The sequence below is a fragment of the Hyla sarda genome, chromosome 5, assembly GCF_029499605.1.
Source record: "Hyla sarda isolate aHylSar1 chromosome 5, aHylSar1.hap1, whole genome shotgun sequence".
In the NCBI taxonomy this organism is placed as follows: domain Eukaryota; kingdom Metazoa; phylum Chordata; class Amphibia; order Anura; family Hylidae; genus Hyla; species Hyla sarda.
The window spans coordinates 159,363,827-159,379,845 of record NC_079193.1 but is presented as its reverse complement, the minus strand read 5'-3'; the positions used below and the strand labels follow the sequence as shown (position 1 = coordinate 159,379,845).

Sequence of the window (16,019 nt, the reverse complement as noted above, 5' to 3'; positions counted from 1 at the left end):
GTATCTCTGTGACTTTTTTTTTTTTTTTTTTTGTAAGTGCCCAAAATGTCATGACTAAACTATTGCCTTTATTTATCCACAGACAAGGTGGCTTGTCTGCCACGGAAATTTCCTTCAGATAAAATCTTTGAAGCAATATCATCCATGTTTCCTGATAAGGGGACTACAGAAGAATTAAAAGAAAAGTAAGACTTGTTATAGTTATATATGCATAATAACATACAAAAAAGGATGTGATAACATATACATGCAAATGGCACTAACTGCTTTACTATGCTGTATAAAAGTACATGGCTTGTACATTTCAAATATAACCTTTTCATAGTTAATACTTTTAAAGACTGAAAAGTTAAAAGGTGTGCAAGTTTTGGCACATTTTTAGACCCTGTTTAAAACGAAACTGAATGTCCATTTACCTGCACTAAACCCATTATACTGGTTTATAGTGCAGGTGAACAACATTACAATGAGGGGTTACTTATGTGAATTGAAGTACTTGCAAAGATGTACTTCTTTATTGTTCTAGTTGTAATGGAGGCGGGGAGCCAGCTCGCCATGCTCCTCGTCTCCTCAATATTCCCTGCTTTGCCCACCCATCTAATGAATATGCAAAACTATTCACTCTTGTATCGCTATAACATGATAGCCTGCCGGAGCCTGCACTTTGCTCTCCTTTGCCCTACTCAGAGCAGAGCGCAGGCTCAGGATATCTCATCCTAGCAATGTGAAAGTGAAATTTTGCATATTTATAAGAGGGGCGGGTAAACTGAGGAGGCAGTGGAGCATGGTGAGCAGGCTCCCCGCCCCCATTGTGCACAGCTGTGCAATACAACTAAAACAATAGACGTATATGTTGTGCACTATTATGGCAGCTCCCATCTTGCCTGAGCTGTTTTTAACAGCATTTAGTGTGCTTTACAGCAGGACCCGTGGACATAGACAATAATGGGCAGGACCTGTCCCATTCACATGAATTGGAGGCACTACTGGACATTCTCTGTGATCTTTCGAGAGTCACTTTCACTGTACCCTTGTTTGTGCTGAGAAGAAAGGCATTACTGGGATGTGATCTGTACAGGACTGGAAGTCTCCGTTTAAAGGCGTACTCTGCTGGAAACATCTTATCCCCCATCCAAAGCATAGGGGATAAGATGTTAGATTGCAGGGGTCCCACTGCTGGGTCCCCTGCGATCTTCGGCGCGGCACCCCAACTCTGCTCCTTGCCCAATGACTGGCTATGAAAGCAGCCAAGCCCACTCCATTCACATCTATGGAAGGAGGCGTGACGACAATGTACTAGCAGTCACGCCCCCTCCCATAGACATGGAAGGAGGGGGCGTGGTGGAATGTCAAGAACATGGAAGCTGCAAGCTTCCATGTTCCAGACACTGCCGGCCCGAAGATCCTTTGGATAGAGCATAAGATGTTTCCAACGGAGTACCTCTTTAATTTCGGACCTAGTGGCCAGAATGAAAACTGCAAAAGTTCATGATTATTTAAAAAAAAAAAAAAAAAAAAAATTGATAGTAAAATACTAAGAAAAAAATTCAATTTTTTTTTTTAAAACAATACCTTTTCTTAAACGATAGGTAATTTCTGTTGGCACATTTCCTTTTAAGGGTATCTTCACACTACGGACAATGAACGTAATCTCCGCTTGCAGAATTCCGCGAGCGGAGATTCCATTCTGGCGGCCGCCGCAGCAATACTTTGGCGGTAGGACCGTGCGGCACTGTGCAGTCACCATTGATGGCTATGCAGTGTTCGCGGACTTCTGCGCAAAGAATGAACATGTTCTTTCTTTGCGTGGAACAATTTCAGCGGTGGAGTTGTCCGCCGCTGAAATTCCGCAGTGTGAACGGGTCTCGCGGAAGACCCATTCAAACTGATGTTTATGTTCACAGCACGTAATTCCGTTTGCGGCATTCCGCTCACGGAATTCTGCGGGAATTACGTAGTGTGAACATACCCTAAATCAATAAATGCCAACTTATCCTGAAATTTTTCACAAAAATTTTCATTTTTATTCAGCTCCCCCTGCTTCATAAAATTCTGCTTGCAGATCGGACTGCATTGTTTACCTGCAGTCCAAAGAGTATATGGACATGTCACTCAGTCCTGTACAAATCGTTTCTTTTCTAAAGACATGGTCAAGACATGAATGGAGTTGCTGTGGCCGTTCCTCGTCTGACTAATACTTTATCACAGCTTCCCTTTACACAACCTGTTGGTTGACTTGCCTGTCCTTTTAAGCATTAATTTAGTCTGTGTTGCATATTAAAAGGGTATTCCAGGAATTTTTTATTTATTTGATTATGCTACAGGGGCTGTAAAGTTAGTGTAGTTCATAATATAGTGTCTGTACCTGTCTCTAACGGCTGGTCTCGTATTCTTATCTGATCTTTGTTCTGGATGTTCATTATTAACAGCATACGAAATGACTCCTGTCTCGGGTATTTCCCAAGATGCAGTGCGGCCAAGACCTGACATTACTAGTCAGGTGATGACAGGGAGCCTGTCTGCTTCAATGGGTGGAACAGCTGGAGGCCCCCTGATTAAGCACTGACCTTTTTCATTGAATCTAGCTTGTTTGTTGTTCAGTGGGTGGGGTAGCTGATGTGTGGGAGGTAGGAAAGTGGAATTCTGGGATTTGTAGTAAAAAAAGAAAACTTGAACAGGAAATACTGAGGTTCACAAAAAGAAAGCCACAACTTTATAATCTCACAACACAGCCATTTAACCCAAAGACAAGCGCAGATCCTTCCTAAGCATGTCCATTACTGTCTGCCAGGTAGGTGCTAAAATCACCTAATGGTGGATAACCTCTTGTTAGCTACATTCCTTTGTTGAGTGAAACTCAAACAATGTCTGAATCACAATAAATGTGGAACCAGTTTTTTGGTGGAAATTGAATTATGGCACATTTTTGACATTTTTGAAATTTGTCTTTTTTTTTGTTTTTGTTTTTTCTATCAGATACAAGGAATTAACAGAACAACAGTTGCCAGGAGCTCTACCTCCAGAATGCACCCCAAATATTGATGGACCAAACGCAAAATCTGTGCAAAGGGAGCAGAGCCTACATTCATTCCACACTTTGTTTTGCAGGAGATGTTTCAAGTATGACTGCTTTTTACATCGTAAGTCCATATCCTACTTGAATATTATTGGCTGAACCCATACATGTACTGCTAGTCTCTTCTTAGATGGTTAGTAAACTGTAAATTGAGACAAATTATATTTGTAGATGCAATGTGATATGAAACCATCATTGCTGCAAGGCACTGAATTTAATCTTAGAGGTTGACCGCGTATTTAACTATATTAATGATTAGACTAAGTAACTTACACATATATAATCCCTTAACTGTGGCCCCGTTCTTTACAATAGAAATAGTTCTGGTAAACCCATTTTTATTGTGTTTTTAGTGGGGGGTTTTTCTGATTATTTTTATCTTTAACATCACACATAAACATTCAATGTTATGTTTTTTTTTTATATTTTTTTTTTTGTTGCTTTAATATTTTTGTTTTTCTTCTCTGTGTAAAGCTTTTCATGCCACTCCCAATACATACAAAAGAAAGAATAATGAGGGTGCAAATGATGGAAAACATTGTGGACCTAACTGTTATCAACTTTTGGTAAGGTGATTTTACGGTCTGTCCTGTTCACTCAAAACCATTCATTAAAATTTTGCATAACTTGTAAAAAAGTTAAAAGTTTTCTTGCTGGCTGCTTTGTATTGGCATACTCCTATTCTTTGTAAAGGCATAACCCCCCCCCCTACCTTGTTTAGTTTAAAGGGGTACTCCGCTGCTCAGCATTTGGAACAAACTGTTCCGAACACTGGAGCCGGCGCCGGGAGCTCGTGATGTCATAGCCCCGCTTCCTCATGACGTCACGCCCCGCCCCATCAATGCAAGTCTATGGGAGGGGGCGTGACGGCTGTCACGCCCCCTCCCATAGACTTACATTGAGGGGGTGGGGCTATGACGTCACAAGCTCCCGGCGTTGACTCATGTGTTCGGAACAATTTGTTCCAAATGCTGAGCAGCAGAGAACCGCTTTAAACTAAACTAAGCCAGTGAGGATTGTTACTTGCTGAACATTTCAGTAGAACCCAAAGTCATAGCATATCTTCTATAGGAAGGAGCAAGAGAATTTGCTGCTGCACTAACAGCAGAGAGGATAAAAACTCCACCCAAACGTCCTGGTGGTCGCCGAAGAGGTAGACTTCCCAATAGCACCAGCAGACCTAGCACACCAACAGTCAATGTCTCAGAAGCAAAGGACACAGACAGTGACAGGGAAGCTGGAACTGAAACCAGTGGAGAGAGCAATGATAAAGAAGAAGAAGAAAAGAAGGATGAGATGTCAAGCTCCTCCGGTAAATAATGTGACCATGTAGCTTTCAGTTATGACTATAGATCGCTCTGTCACCTGGTATCAAACTGTATTTTTATTTTTTTCATTTAAAGAAGCAAACTCACGTTGCCAAACGCCAGTCAAGATAAAGCCAAATATTGAGGCCCCTGAGAACGTGGAATGGAGTGGGGCTGAAGCCTCGCTGTTTAGAGTACTCATTGGCACCTATTATGACAATTTCTGTGCAATTGCAAGGTTGATTGGTACAAAGACATGTCGACAGGTAATGCAACTTGTGTTGAGGCGTTTAAATATACACTGCTCAAAAAAATAAAGGGAACACTAAGATAACACATTCTAGATCTAAATGAATGAACTAATCGTATGAAATACTTTCGTCTTTAAAAAATCACACAAAAATGATTAATGGAAATCAAATTTATCAACCCATGGAGGTCTGGATATGGAGTCACACTCAAAATCAAAGTGGAAAACCACACTACAGGCTGATCCAACTTTGATGTAATGTCCTTAAAACAAGTCAAAATGAGGCTCAGTAGTGTGTGTGGCCTCCATGTGCCCATATGACCTCCTTACAATGCCTGGGTATGCTCCTGATGAGGTTGTGGATGGTCTCCTGAGGGATGTCCTCCCAGATCTGGACTAAAGCATCTGCCAACTCGTGGACAGTCTATGATGCAACGTGGAGTTGGGGGATGGAGCGAGACATGATGTCCCAGATGTTCTCAATCAGATTCAGGTCTTGGGAACGGGCGGGCCAGTCCTTAGCATCAATCCTCTTGCAGGAACTGCTGACAGACTCCAGCCACATGTGGTCTCAGGCTACCTCTGGCAAGCCCATGGAGATCTGTGCGGCCCCCCAAAGAAATGTCACCCCACACCATTACTGACCCATCACCAAAGCGGTCATGCTGGAGGATGTTGCAGGCAGCAGAACATTCTCCACGGCATCTCCAGTGGCGAATTTGCCAATCTTGGTGTTCTCTGGCAAATGCCAAACGTCCTGCACTGTGTTGGGCTGTAAGCACAACCCCCACCTGTGCACGTCGGGCCCCCAAACCACCCTCATGGAGTCTGTCCGTTTGAGTGGACACATGCACATTTGTTGCCTGCTGGAGGTCATTTTGAAGGCTCTGGCAGTGCTCCTCCTTGCACAAAGGCGGAGGTAGCGGTCTTCCTGCTGGGTTGTTGCCCTCCTACGGCCTCCTCCACGTCTCCTTATGTACTGGCCTGTCTCCTCGTAGCGCCTCCATGCTCTGGACACTACTCTGACAGACACAGCAAATCTTGCCACAGCTCGCATTGATGTGCCATCCTGGATGAGCTGCACTACCTGAGCCACTTTTGTAGGTTGTAGACTCCCTCTCATGCTACCATTAGAGTGAAAACACCGCCAACATTCAAAAGTGACCAAAACATCAGCCAGGAAGCATAGGAACTGAGAAGTGGTCTATGGTCACCACCTGCAGAACCACTCCTTTTATTGGGGGGTGTCTTGCTAATTGCCTATAATTTCTACCTGTTGTCTGTTCCATTTGCACAACAGCATGTGAAATTGATTGCCAATCAGTGTTGCTTCCTGAGTGATCAGTGTGATTTCACAGAAGTGTGATTGACTTGGAGTTACATTGTGTTGTTTCAGTGTTCCCTTTATGTTTTTGAGCAGTGTATCTTAAGGGAGCAGTATTGTTGTGACAGATGTCTCCTAAAAGTTTGGTGATACATCTGTGGCACCATCAAGGTCTTCGATCTATCTAATCTATTTTATAGGATTTCATCAGTGTCTAGCCACAGTAGTGGCATTTTATATTTAATGCCATTTTAAGCTTACTTTGTATACTGACTGACTCTCACAGGTATATGAGTTCAGAGTAAAGGAATCTAATATCATTGCTCCAGTTCTTGCTGAGGATGTAGATACACCACCAAGGAAGAAGAAACGGAAACACAGGTGCTATTTTATTTCATTGTTCTGGGGATATATAGGTTTTCTTAGCTTTTTGTCAGTCAGATATATCTTTATTAGAATATGTAAAAAGTTTAATTTTATTTATCAATCAAAATTCTTTTAAATATGACCTGTCAGGTTTCCTGAAATGTTTGTTTTAATACATTTTCGTATTCACGTAAAATAACAATTCTGCAGCACCTCTTCTCTACATTGTACTATTTATTTATGTCTTCTGCTAATGTATATGAATAAATTGATGACTGGGCATTATTCCCTTTTGTTAGTAGGATGTGTCCCTATAGTCTGACATTGTCAGGACTGATTTAACGGTGTCAGACTGTGTAGGGGGACGCTTTTATGAACAAGTGATCGATAATACATTCTAAAAGTAAATTTGATATCTTAGTCTAGATAAGATTTGCTATACTTGATGGAATATATTTATAAGTACAGCGGGTGTACAGCACTGGCCCAGACAAAGTTTTATTGGTATGTTGTTATATTTAGAATTAAAATGTTCACTCTTACAGGTTGTGGGCGGCACACTGCAGGAAAATCCAATTGAAAAAAGGTGTGTTTTGGAGCCTTATTGTAGCATATATTCTTGTATTGCTAAAGTCTTGTGGTATAGCTTTGCTGATATTTGTAACACAGACCATGGGAATTCTCACTGATGATCCTTATCAGGAAACCTCTAATGCATGAGTAGTTTCCCCCAGCTTCAGAGCCACTTTATTAGCTAATAGGGACTATGGGGAACAGTTGTTCTGAGTGGACATTCTACAAACTAAAAAATGTGCCTTTCACCCTATAAAGCTGTGTACAATGTGTAGGCATTGCTTAGAAATTAATAAAGAAAATGTATTATATTGGCTTATGCAGCACCATTCTCTTTTGTGTCAGTTTAGTCACTTTTTATTTTATTTTAATATTTTTCAGATGGCTCCTCTAATCATGTTTACAATTACCAGCCTTGTGATCACCCTCGCCAACCCTGTGATGGCTCCTGCCCCTGTGTGATTGCACAGAATTTCTGTGAGAAGTTCTGTCAGTGCAGCTCTGAGTGTAAGTAAAAGGTTAAAAGCAAAGCCTAAAGACCTGCTTGTAGGATTTGGTTCCTTACACTATTTGTCTTCTTGTATTAAGGCCAAAACAGGTTCCCAGGCTGTCGCTGTAAAGCACAGTGTAACACCAAGCAATGCCCATGTTACCTTGCTGTGCGGGAATGTGATCCAGACTTGTGTCTCACTTGTGGTGCTGCTGATCACTGGGACAGCAAAAATGTGTCGTGTAAGAACTGCAGCATTCAGCGTGGATCCAAAAAGGTCAGGGTCACTTGCCATATGTTCCTTATTACCCTAAGAATGTAAATACTTTGAGGTAAAGCTCTCACCAAACTGGTGGCTAATGCCTCTTGCATGTTGAGCAACATGTGGCTGCTCTATAAGCAGTACCCAAAGTACATGATACACTGGTGAAAGTAAACTGTAATAAGATATTGTTTACTGTGCATGTACCCTACAGAGAGGAATATGAGAGGAACACTGTCATTAGAGCCCTGTCAGACTGGGAACACACCATAAAGCCATGAATGGTTCAGAACTACCTGACAGTGCCACCCCCTCCTGTTCTCTTCTGTAGTTATAAAGTTTGCAGCTTCTGATGTCAGGTGCACTTTAACTCCTATGGTAACAGCATCAGTACGGAAAGGGTATCAAAGTGTGAAATTAAGGTTTTTCGATTGTCTTGGAGAAGAATTTATGACTTTAGGAAAGGGATAGTATACCCAACTGTTGTCCTACCTCTTCATGGACATGTGTTGTATCTGCCAGTACACATAACAAAGTATTGATGGCTTTGGATCAAATAACAGTGAATAGAAATTGAAAATAAAGCTAGTGGCAATATGTGATTGTGGAGTCTGTAGTCACTATGTTCATTAGATGTGCCCATATAATATGGCATTTGGACTGAGGTACTTTATATTTTAGTCCCTTGCCGCAAATGGACGTTCATTAACATCCATCTGCGGCTCCCGAGGTATGAAGCACGCTCAGCAGGTGAGCGCACATCCTACCCGGTGGGTCCCGGTTGCTATAAGCAACCAGGACCCACAGCTAATGCCGGACATCCCGGTTGCTATAAGCAACCAGGACCCACGGCTAATGCCGGACATCCCGGTTGCTATAAGCAACCAGGACCCACGGCTAATGCTGGACATCGCCGGTTGGGCTGATGTTTGGCATTAACTATTTAGACACGGTGATCAAAGTTGATCACCGTGTCGAAAGTGAAAGCTTCCTGGCAGCTCAGTCGGGCTAATCGGGACCATCGTGGTGAAAACGCGATGTCCCGATAAGCTAGGACACATCAGAAGGGTGCCTTACCTGCCTCCTGCGCGTCCGATCGTCTGAAATCCAGGCTTGAGCAATCGGCCGCCGATAGCACTGATCAATGCATTGCAATGGCAGTGATCAGTGTATTGAATCAACTGCATGTTATATTCCCCTATGGAGGCTATAACATTGCAAAAAAAAGTAAAAAAATAAAATAAATATCATTTAACCCTTCCCATAATAAAAAGTGTAAATAAAAATAAGCATGTGGTATCGCCGCGTACGTTAATGTCCAAACTATAAAAATATATATAGTTAATAGCGTATTTTTGGTCACTTTTTATGTCATGAAAAAATTTATAAAAAGCAATCAAAAAGTCTGATCAATACAAAAATAGTACCGCTAAAAACTTCAGATCTTGGTGCAAAATATGAGCTCTCATACCACCCCGTACGCGGAAAAATAAAAACGTTATAGGGGTCAGAAAATTACCACTTTAAATATATTAATTTTTGTGCATGTGGTTATGATTTTTTCCAGAACTACGACAAAATCAAACCTATATACAGTAAGGAGGGTATCATTTTAATCATATGGACCTACAGAATAAAGATAAGGTGTCATGTTTACCGAAAAATGTACTGTGTAGAAATGGAAGCCCCAAAAAGTTATAAAATGTAATTATTTCTTCAATTTTATTGGCCAATTATTTATTTTCCCCGTTTCGCTGTATATTTTTGGGTAAAATGACTGATGTCATTACAAAGTAGAATGTTGGTGCAAAAAATAAGCCATCATATGGATTTTTAGGTGCAAAATTTAAAGGGTTATGATTTCTTAAAGGTAAGGATGAAAAAATGAAAGTGGAAAAGCACTCGGTCCTTAAGGGGTTAATAAGGACGTATTCCTATCTGCTAAAGTGATGGCACAATGCTACGTTATATAATCTTCTGATAATTGGTGTGGATCAGACCAACCATGAGAATGAAGGAGCTGCTGTGTTGATTCAGTGCTGTGGCCCCTTCACGGTTTCTTCTTGTGCAATGGCAACCCTGGCCACCCACTGTACAGGGAGCTACATCTGACCCTCGTTTAGACCTTGTTTTCACACAATAGGTCACGGCACTGAATAAGCTTTGCACCCCCTTCTTAGAATAGATGATGGTCCCAGAGGTTGGACCTCTACTGACCATGAAGTAATGACCTATCCAAATATGAAATGGTTTAACCCCTTAAGGACATAGCGTTTTTCCGTTTTTGCACTTTCGTTTTTTCCTCCTTACGTTTTAAAAATCATAACCCTTTCAATTTTGCACCTAAAAATCCATATGATGGCTTATTTTTTGCATCACCAATTCTACTTTGTAATGACATCAGTCATTTTACCCAAAAATCTACGGCGAAACGGAAAAAAAAAATTGTGCGACAAAATAGAAGAAAAAAAACACAATTTTGTTAATTTTGGGGGCTTCTGTTTCTACGCAGTACATTTTTCATAAAAAATGACACCTTATCTTCATTTTGTAGGTCCATACGATTAAAATGATACCCTACTTATATAGGTTTGCCTTTTTATTACTTTGGAAAAAAATCATAACTACATGCAGGAAAATGTATACGTTTAAAATTGTCATCTTCTGACCCCTATAACTTTTTTATTGTTCCATGTACGGGGCGGTATGTGTGCTCATTTTTTGCGCCGTGATCTGAAGTTTTTATCAGTACTATTTTTGTTTTGATCTGACTTTTTGATCACTTTTTATTCATTTTTTATGCTATAAAAAATGACCATAAATACGCTATTTTGGACTTGCATTGACCATGCAGTTTAATTAAAGATATATTTATATATTTTGGACATTTACGCACGCGGCGATACCACATATGTTTGTTTGTTTTTATTTTCAGTTTTTTGTTTTGTTTTTTTTTTATGGGAAAAGGGGGGGGATTCAAACTTTTATTAGGGAAGGGGTTAAATGATCTTTATAAACTTTTTTTTCACTTTTTTTTTGCAGTGTTATAGCTCCCATAGGGACCTATAACACTGCACACACTGATCTTTTACATTGTTCACTGCAAAGCCATAGCTTTGCATTGATCAGTGTTATCGGCGGTTGAATGCCCAAGCCTGGATTTCAGGCTTGCAGCAATCAATCGCCGTTTGGACGCACAGGAGGCAGGTAAGCCACCCTCCTGCTGCTTTCTACCGGATCGGGACATCGCGATTTTATCGCGATGTCCAGGTCAGCCCAACTGAACTGCCCGGGAGGCATTTACTATCACTTTTAGATGCGGCGATCAACTTTGATCGCCACGTCTAAAGAGTTAATGCCGGACATCTGCCTGAACGCCGATGTCCAGCATTAGCCACGGGTCCTGGCTAGTGATAGCAGCCGGGACCGTGCAGGTATGATGCCAGCTCAGCTCCTGAGCTCACTTCATAACCCCCCCTGTGCCGTAGCGCCCTATAAACCCGGCGTTTTGCGGCAAGGGGTTAATATTTACCTTATTTTCCCCCAGTTTGTCAAGAGCAGCTGCACCTTTGCTTTAGGGAATCCTCCATATTATCGTTAATACTTTGACCCTGTGTTAAAAGGGCCCTTGGCGCATACATTGATTTATTTGTCACATATTAGTAATGTTGCCTTTCTCTTGGGGTAGAGGAATGTAACACATACCCTGTCTTTGTTTGCCCCCTTCCACTCTTTCAATAACACTTGATTCTGCAGACTGATATGGTCCAATTTTGGCAAAGAGGCAGAATTGCTAGGTAAGGCCTCTTGAGTTTTTGGAATAGATGCACGTGAATGGGCGGTATGGCTGCCTCGACATTCGGAATGGTGCAGAGCGTGGCCATTTCAAACTGCATTCCTGCTCCCACTACAACCATGAGACGCAGCCATGTGAGAGCAGGTCTCATAATCCTCGACTCTTCATGTTTTCCATTTATTTGTGGCTTAGAAAGAAAGGGGATTGCCATTGAATGAGTGCCTTGCAGTAGGTGCAGTTTTGTGTTTTTTTCTTTTTGTATTTTTATTTCTTTTTGCGGCTTATGCTTGCTACGTTCACAAACTTGAATGTCTGTCTTGCGACTGTGAACTGCTTTGCCGCAGTGAGGTTGATTCTGTGAATTGCAATGCCATTTGTTGCATTAGCAACTGTGAATTCATTGAGCGATTTATTTCCTTTCTCGCAACACAATTTTTATTTCATGGCATTAACTATAGAACAGTTCACTCCTAAATACTTAAGATATCCTGTTTTCTTAGCATTTGCTTTTGGCACCATCTGATGTGGCCGGATGGGGAATCTTCATTAAAGATCCTGTACAGAAGAATGAGTTTATCTCAGAGTACTGTGGAGAGGTATGTTAACAATTGCTTACATTTAGTCTTATTCCTGTGCTGTATGGTCACTATGATTCTGCATTAGCAGCTTTCAGCACTGCCTTTTAATACGTATTTCAAAATGACTTTGTTTCCTTATTGGAGCATATAAACACAGGTTGTCCAGTTGTGGTGGTCTTTCTGTTTTGGAAAATAAAACATACTTGAGGATAGGGCTGGGCGGTATGACCAAATGTGTGTATCACGGTATTTTTTTAAACTTTTGGCAGTTCCACGGTATTTCCTAGCGCCCCCCCATATTAATTATCAGCCCACATCCCAATCGGGGTAAATACTCACATATCACCCGCAAGCGCTGCCCTCCTCGTCCTGTTTGTTGCGGGCCGCAAGGAGCAAGGCAAGGAGCTTACCTTTATATTGAATCTTCATAAACACAGTTCCGTTGGTAAAATATATACATAGACACACTGTAGTAATACATTTCAAATTGCATTATAGACTTTAATATCTGACTGCAGAAAAACACTATCTGGAAAATTGTGTGAAAGCAGCAGCATAGACCATAGGTTGGTGACTAGGGCCGTTCACTAAGTGTCTACATGTTTGTTTTCAGATCATATCTCAGGATGAAGCGGATAGAAGAGGGAAAGTGTATGATAAATACATGTGCAGCTTCCTCTTTAACTTGAACAATGGTAAGTGTGATGCATCCAGTGCGCATGTATAAGACTTCATCTCTAGAAAGAAGAGTGTCCACAGATTTATAGAAGATAGAAAGTATAGATAACTGTGGTGTTTCATTAATATTCCCAGGTGTCCCTTTGGGCATAGACAAGACTGTAAGTGAAGTTAATACTTTACAGGGGAATGTGGAATGTCACTGCTATAATTTCAGAGTAATTCTGTTTGCTGGTGCTCGTACAAGGCAACTACTGGGAGTTTGAATGGATTCTGTGCTTATAATGAATGGCTTCATGCATGAGAATGCTAGTCATTGATGGAAGTCGGCTCCTGCATCGTGACTAGCATTCCACTCTGCCTACTTGGCCAGGAGATAGGCAATGCCTGTAGTACCTAACCTGCGTACCACCTTTATGGTTGGAGATCATAGAAACCTGTGAAGTTATTTCAAGTTTTGAAGCACTTTGTACAATTCTAATTTTATTTTATTTTTTGCCTGTTTGTTCATTTTAGATTTTGTAGTTGATGCAACTCGCAAAGGCAACAAAATTCGTTTTGCAAACCACTCTGTGAATCCAAACTGCTATGCAAAAGGTAATGTATTTGGTTTAGTCAGTCAGTGTGGCTGTATCTTAAAGGGGTACTCCGCAATTTTTTATTTATTTATTTTTCAACTGGTACCGGAAAGTTAAACAGATTTGTAAATTACTTCTATTAAAAAAAAAAAAAATCTTAATTCTTCCAGTACTTATCAGCTGCTGTGTGCTCCAGAGGAAGTTTCTTTTCAATCTGACCACAGTGCTCACTGCTGACACCTCTGTCCATGTCAGGAACTGTCCGGAGCTGGAGAGGTTTGCTATGGGGATTTGTGCCTATTCTGGACAGTTCCTGACATGGACAGAGGTGTCAGCAGAGAGCACTGTGGTCAGACAGAAAATAAATACTCAACTACTCTGTAGTATACAGCAGCTGATAAAATAAGATTTTTTTTAATAGAAGTAATTTACTAATCTGTTTTTAACTTTCTGGAGCCAGTTTATATAGAAAAAAAAGTGTTTTCCACTGGTGTACCCCTTTAAATGGGGATTGATGCAATTGTATGCATGGAGATCATTCCTGTGACAAGAGCCTCTTTTCTTTCTATTTTAGTAATGATGGTTAATGGAGACCATAGAATAGGCATATTCGCTAAAAGAGCCATCCAGACGGGTGAAGAACTCTTCTTTGATTACAGGTTGGTGAGATGATGATGATAATTATACTTTACTGTGTAAATGAATAGCTGCCAATTGAATGGACAGTTATTGGGGGAAATTACTGCTTTTCTGGATGATGTTTTGTCAAATCTAAATGTATAGGCTAGGTTCACACTACGGAAATTCCGCCTGTCTGCTTTCAAAAGTTTGGTAGAGTAATTTTTGCCTCCAAAGCCTATTCTCTGTTGCAGGCAGAATTTGTTATTTTCGCGAGTATTCCGCACCTATTCTGGACGGATCTTCCGCCTCCGATCCACCCCACTGGACCACCAGGGAGTGTTTAAAGGTCCCTTTAGACACCACTGTCAGCTTTAATAGCGGTGCTCTAAAGGGTTAATAGCCACCCGCGGAGATCACCGCATGTCGGCATTTAACGGTGGCCCCCAGCTACAAGAGTCAACTGGGGGTCGGCCGGTATGTGGTTAACCATTTAAACACACAAAAATACTTTTTTCTAATTCTGGACCAACCCTTTTTACCTATGTGTCTTTCCATACAGCTGCCTGAACTGGTCGCTAAAGTTACATTTACTACAGTTACTGAATTTACTACCGCTGTCGCGCCCTCTTCCCATAGACTTTGGTTGAGGGTCCGGGCGTGACGTCACGAGGGGCCGGGCGTGACGTCACGAGGGGCCGGGCGTGACATCACGAGGGGGCGGCCACGAACACGGAAGCCCGCACACAGCGTTCGGAGTAATGAACTTCCGGACGCTGCGAGCGGAGCGCCGAAAGGCAGGGCAGCGCACAACCCCTTTTAACAAGCTCTGATAAAATAAAAGCAGAGCTGTGTTTTGGTTTTTACCATAACAACCAGACAGTTTTCATGTATTCATCATACTGTGTGTGTGAAATACCCTTCCCATTTGTGATAGAGTAAGATAACAGTAGTTCTGTATATAACCAGATTTCTTGTTTTTACTGTAGATACAGCCAAGCTGATGCTCTGAAATATGTGGGTATTGAGAGAGAAATGGAAATCCCCTGATGGACCAGCTACCTCTTCTTGCATCCCATGCCTTACCTTCTTCAGGAATTTCTAATACTGGCGCAATTTTAGCTACAAAGAATGACATGAAAAATGCGTGGAAGTTCTGAATTTACTGAGTACTGTATAACTAATTTATAGTGATGTCAAAAACAGTTTATTCAGTTTTTTTTGTACCAGTGAATTTTTGGCAATAATATATTGTGGTACATCTCCCACCTCAAATAAAATATACTTGAACTTCTCTATTACCTGTATGCAAGATTTACTAAGGACCAGTCACTCACATGAGGTGATTATATCATTGAATATTGTATGTGCTTTTTCTCCTGCTAATAGTATACTGGGAAACCAAATAAACAGCTTTTCCGCCGGATCATTTAGGAGCATAGATATGGTGATGGATTCTCCTTCCTTCCCTCTCAGGGTTCTTTACATGAATTACAGAAAGAAAATATATTGCCACTGCCAACTGGTTGGATCTTTAACCCCCCCAAGGACCCATGGACCGGGATGCCTGCTGAAATTGTTCAAATGCAAATCCGAATTGAATGGCGATTTGCAGCGATTCCAGGCTGATCGGGTCTCTGGTGACCCGATTGCCCGAAAAATAGGAATGATCGGAGCTGTCAGAGACAGCCCTGATCATCCTAAAGGATAGGAGGACTGACTGGCAATTCGTAGGGCAGGTGCGGGGGGGGGGGGGGGGTGAAAGTTCAATTCCCCCGCTCTGCCAGCCCCTAGAAGTCCGGGCAGAGCAGGGGAAGATGGTGGCGACGGCTGCAGAGGCCGTTGATGCGGAGGGACCAGCGGCAGTTACCTGGAGGACACGCGGGGATCGGCGGCAGAAAGGAGGCGCAGGCAAGTGGATGCAGAGGCGGCAACGTTAGAGGCTGCAGAGAAGATTGCTGTGAAGTGATCTTCAATGCTGCTTCTAGCAGTTTCAGAACTACAAATCCCAGCATGCCCAGACAGCCTTTGGCTGTCTGGACGTGCTGGGAGTTGTAGTTTTGCAACATCTGGAGGGCCACAGTGCAGTGGTCTCCAATCTGTGCCCTTCCAGATGTTGCAGA

The 16,019-nt window shown here is 41.8% G+C and overlaps 1 protein-coding gene across 8 annotated transcripts in view; it reads left to right on the top strand.

Moving 5' to 3' along the window:
• The window catches only part of EZH2 (enhancer of zeste 2 polycomb repressive complex 2 subunit), a 58,527-nt gene extending 43,225 nt beyond the window's left edge, over window positions 1–15,302 (top strand). For 5 of the 8 annotated variants that reach the window (XM_056520559.1, XM_056520562.1, XM_056520564.1 and 2 more), the window contains exons 7-20: window positions 83–185; window positions 2,977–3,140; window positions 3,551–3,642; window positions 4,148–4,388; window positions 4,480–4,649; window positions 6,244–6,338; window positions 6,869–6,909; window positions 7,278–7,403; window positions 7,485–7,663; window positions 11,945–12,040; window positions 12,636–12,717; window positions 13,217–13,297; window positions 13,853–13,937; window positions 14,886–15,301. In XM_056520559.1, coding sequence (XP_056376534.1) covers window positions 83–185; window positions 2,977–3,140; window positions 3,551–3,642; window positions 4,148–4,388; window positions 4,480–4,649; window positions 6,244–6,338; window positions 6,869–6,909; window positions 7,278–7,403; window positions 7,485–7,663; window positions 11,945–12,040; window positions 12,636–12,717; window positions 13,217–13,297; window positions 13,853–13,937; window positions 14,886–14,946 — 1,616 coding nt within the window. In that variant the 3' untranslated portion in view covers window positions 14,947–15,301. Of the gene's footprint in view, window positions 1–82; window positions 186–2,976; window positions 3,141–3,550; window positions 3,643–4,147; window positions 4,389–4,479; window positions 4,650–6,243; window positions 6,339–6,868; window positions 6,910–7,277; window positions 7,404–7,484; window positions 7,664–11,404; window positions 11,446–11,944; window positions 12,041–12,635; window positions 12,718–13,216; window positions 13,298–13,852; window positions 13,938–14,885 lie in introns of those variants that run through there. The other 3 variants (XR_008844040.1, XM_056520560.1, XM_056520563.1) reach the window with 3 other exon arrangements.
• The last annotated feature ends 717 nt before the right edge of the window (window positions 15,303–16,019 follow it).